Here is a 4,088-nt window from a genome sequence, read left to right as displayed (position 1 = left end):
TCCTTGAGCTCGATGAGCTGGGGTGTGTGTGGATGATCCGAATGATCTGTCCCCCTCTATGGTGGTGGCTAGGTTCTATTTATAGTGGCCTTGGTCCTCTTCCCAAATGAAGGCGGGAAGGGATCCCATAACGGCCAAATTTGAAGGAAGATAACTAGTACATGCTATCCTGACAAAAGTAGTCTTTGCCTGCAAAAATCCTCTGGTCATGACGCCATGGTGGGCTCGGCGATGACCTTCATTCTGCCATCCTAGCGGTCTTGGTCTGGTTGCACCGGAATGGAAACCTTTACTTGATTTCTCGGGACTCCACGCCTGCGCTTGCCTCCTTAGCACCAAAGAGGAAACTGGTACACTACGCCCGCTGGCGCCCGCCTAGCCTTGGTCATCATGGATCACATCATCTGAACCTCGTGAGGTGTACCTTGCGTAGATATCTCCGCTCCTCGAAAACCAGTCTGGGGAGGCCGCCCTGCATGGAGGTCTTGGTGTCGTCCGCCTTTCGAGACTTGGCCCCTTGCGGGGGTCTTGTGTTGTCGATGTTGAAGCTGGGTCGTACCAGGCCATTGATGGAGCCACGCTATAGGCCGTAGGAAGGCAAGTCTAGGTACCCCCGTTCCCAGAACACCAACAGTAGCCCTCGGGCCCAAAGCGCGCTCGAACTTGGCTTTGAGGCGAAGCCAAAGGGCAAGTGCGGAGCGCCGCGGGCCCTAACCGCATGCGGCCTTGGTCAACGTGTGGTGATTGATGGGACGTGGGCGCCTCCGCTTCCCCATGCTGCCTCGGCAACCGTTCGACTTGACGAGACCGTGTTGCATGCAGAGAAACCACCATTGCGTGCGATCGTAGAGGCCGGCGGTTGGCCTCCCTCCAGCTATAAATGAGGAGAAGGGCGGAGCCCCTCGTGTTCATCTCCGTCTTCATGCCGCCTACTTATTCTTCATCCTCTCTGCCTTGCCGTCTTGTTGTAGCTCCCATGGCGCCGACGAGGAAGTTTTCCGCCGCCGAGAACGGGAAGGCCCCCAAGGAGGGACCCGGCTCACCGCCGCCCAAGAGAGGGCTAGGCCGCCCCCGCAAGCATGCGGCGACCCCTGCGGTGGCTCCTTGAAGGTGCGGCCACACTCCTTCGGGGGCCGACGTCACCTTGGGCGGCCGTGGTGACGCTTCTTCCTGTGGTGGAACCTGCCTCCTCGGCCGCACTTCCACTCGGCAGAGGTGCTCCCGGAGTTTGTCGTATGGTCAGAGAGGCCAGCCGGCACCTAGCTCCTGCTCCCTCGCTTCTTTGCGGGTGAGCCGCCGGCCACGGGGCTCGACGGCTTCTCGCTGCAGGCTGACGGTTGCTGTAGCAAGGATTCGTGGGTTGGGATCGAGATCACCGTCGGAGGTAGCGTAACCTTGACTAGCGGTTGGCAAGCATTCACCCGTGCACGAGGCCTGAGCGGGAGGTTTCTCCCTCCACTCGTGGTACGTTGGCTTCGCAACCCTTTACAAGAGGTTTCTCCCTCCACGCCGGGTGCTGCCTCGAGGATGGAAGCAGCGATGAGGAGCTTGTCCTTGGGGACGGCCGTGACGACGAGGGCGAGCTTGCCCTTGGTGACGGTCGTGCCTCTCCCAGTGGCTAAGGCTCCTCCTTCGACGAGAGCACCAGCAGCGGCGGCTATGTTCACCCGCCCTGTTGCCGGGCTAGGATTGGGGAAGGCTCTGGATGAGCACGCGGCTGACGGTCCTGGCTCGGGAGCTACTGCGGCCGCGCGGGCCACTTTTGTTTAACCTTTCCTTTTCCCTACATTTTGAAAAAAGTAGATGGCCCTGCTGGGGTGTGTAATGAATTGCGGCGTTTATGCCACTATGCTATGCTTGTTATCTTGATGTTATGCCATGTTATCTATTCTCCAAATAGACATGGTTCGGGTAACTTAGCTTGGCATGCTCGTGGTAGTATAGTTTTCCGTCTGGCGAGGGCGCGCACTTTTGGCATCTGGCGAAGCTCGCTTCCCGACGACTCGGGAGCCATCGGCCTCTGGACACGTTGTATAGCTACAGAGATGTTAGAAAACTTGGCGGGGTGCCTTGTTCTTCCTTCCGCGAGCCCCCAGGAGCCCTCAGGCGTGAGTTAGCTTTGGCTTAGTGCATCGCGTCCCGCTGCCCGAGGTGCACGGACTTAGAGTGTGCTCACACCCACAAGCTCATTCGAGAGCGCCTCGCAAGGATCAAGGCAGCCGAAGCTCTGGAAGCCGAGGTTGTGGGGTGACAAGGCTTTGGTGAAGTATGTTTGCGGTGCGGGCGAACCCAGCGCGCACACACACATGCCCAGCCCCCGCGCGCGAGGAGGAGCGATGGGAAATTGCCGCTCCCCTGAGCCAAGACTGAAAGGCGAGAGAAGTAAAAATGGGAGAATCAAACTTGCTAAGAACACATGCGAAAAAACATGAGAACTCCAAATTCCATTAAGAAGTTGCAAACTAGCTACAGAAAGCAAGCAAATGAACAGCCGCGTCCGGCACCTAGTCTAGTGTTCTCACCAGCGCGGAGCTAAGTGCTGCCACTAGGATGTGGGAGGGAGCCCCCGAGGCCCGAGGGCGGCACTCCGGAGACTCCGGGGCAGGTATGGCCCCACTCATTATTACGTGAGAGTGTCACGAGCGGTGACCTTCATCGGCACGGGCTTTGCTTCATGGGTAGAACATCCGGAGGTGCTAGATGTTCCAGGCGTTCTGGATGGGGATCCCGTCCAGCGTCTCCATGCTTGTGGCACCAGGCCTGGAGACACGGGCGATCCTGAACGGGCCCTCCCACATGGGTGAAAGCTTATGCAGCTCCTCCCTGGAGAGCACCCGCCTTAGGACAAGATCACCCACCTCGAGCGTCCTGGAGTGGACGCTACGGTAGTGGTACTGCCGCAGCGTCTGCTGGTACATTGCTGCTTGGAGCGCGGCTTGACAGTGACGTTCCTGCCCTTGCACGAGGTCCATCCCCCGCGAGGCGTCCTGGCGTGCCTCGTCAAATGCCAAGACCCGCATGGAGCGATGCCTGACCTCGTGAGGGAGAACCACTTCTGCTCCATAGACGAGGAAGAATGGAGTCTCGCCTATTGGATCGGTCGCGGTGGTGCAGATGGACCATCGCACTGACTGGAGCTCATCCAACCAGCCCCTGCCGCAGTACTCAAGCTTTTTCTTGAAGGTTCTGGCCTTGAGGCCTCTCAGGACTTCCGTGTTGGCGCGTTCGGCCTGGCCGTTGCTCCTGGGGTGTGCCACTGAGGCGTAGCATATCTGCGTTCCAAGGTTAGAGCAATATGTTGTAAAAAGGTTACTAGTGAACTACTAGCCCTTGTCAGTGATGACGCGATTCAGAACCCCGAACCGGCTCACGAGGCCCTTGACGAACTTGACTGCCGAGCCAGTCGGGATAGTGCGGACAGCCTCCACCTCCGCCCATTTGGTGTATTTGTCGATGGCGACGTAGAGGTAGTGGTAGCCCCTGGGCGCCCTAGGGAATGGCCCCAAGATGTCCAGCCCCCAGACCGCGAACAGCCACGAGAGTGGGATGGTCTGGAGGCCTTGAGATGGCTGGTGGATCTGCTTCGCATGGAATTGGCACACTTCACAAGATCTCACCAGCTCGGTGGCATCATTGAGCGTCGTGGGCCAGTAGAACCCGCTGCGGAATGCCTTGCCCATGAAGGTGCATGATGACGAGTGATGCCCGCAGTCCCCACTATGTATGTCGGCCAACAGCTCATGTCCCTTCTCCCTAGAGATGCATCATAAAGGAACATCATTTGGCCATTTCCTATATAGCTCACCGTCCCGGATGCAGTAGGCAGTGGCCTGTCGAGCCACACGCTCCACGTCCTCCTCCTTCTCCGGCAGGGTCCCCTGAAGCAAGTATGCTTTTAATTCTTCAGTCTAGCACCCCTCCTGAGGCTTGAGCGCAAGGAGTAGGCGCGCTCCCAAGGTTGGGCCGCAAGCGGGGGCTCCCAAGAGGGGTGCTGGTGGGAGCTCCTCCTGAGGTTGTTTTGGTTCTGCAGCAGGAGGTGCTGCTGATGGTTTGAAGAGCTGCTCCTCAAAGACGCCAGGCTCCTAGGG

At 58.6% G+C, this 4,088-nt stretch overlaps 1 protein-coding gene across 1 annotated transcript; it reads right to left on the bottom strand.

Moving 5' to 3' along the window:
• Nucleotides 1-3,323: 3,323 nt before the first annotated feature.
• LOC147975443 (uncharacterized) lies at nucleotides 3,324-3,680 on the bottom strand. Its single transcript, XM_087520424.1, has one exon. It carries the CDS (start codon nucleotides 3,678-3,680, stop codon nucleotides 3,324-3,326), a length of 357 nt encoding a protein of 118 aa, XP_087376550.1.
• Nucleotides 3,681-4,088: the final 408 nt, after the last annotated feature.

Source organism: Triticum urartu, chromosome 4A (assembly GCF_056163025.1).
Source record: "Triticum urartu cultivar PI428250 chromosome 4A, HENAU_Tu73, whole genome shotgun sequence".
Taxonomy (NCBI): domain Eukaryota; kingdom Viridiplantae; phylum Streptophyta; class Magnoliopsida; order Poales; family Poaceae; genus Triticum; species Triticum urartu.
This window is presented reverse-complemented; position numbering and strand designations above follow the sequence as displayed.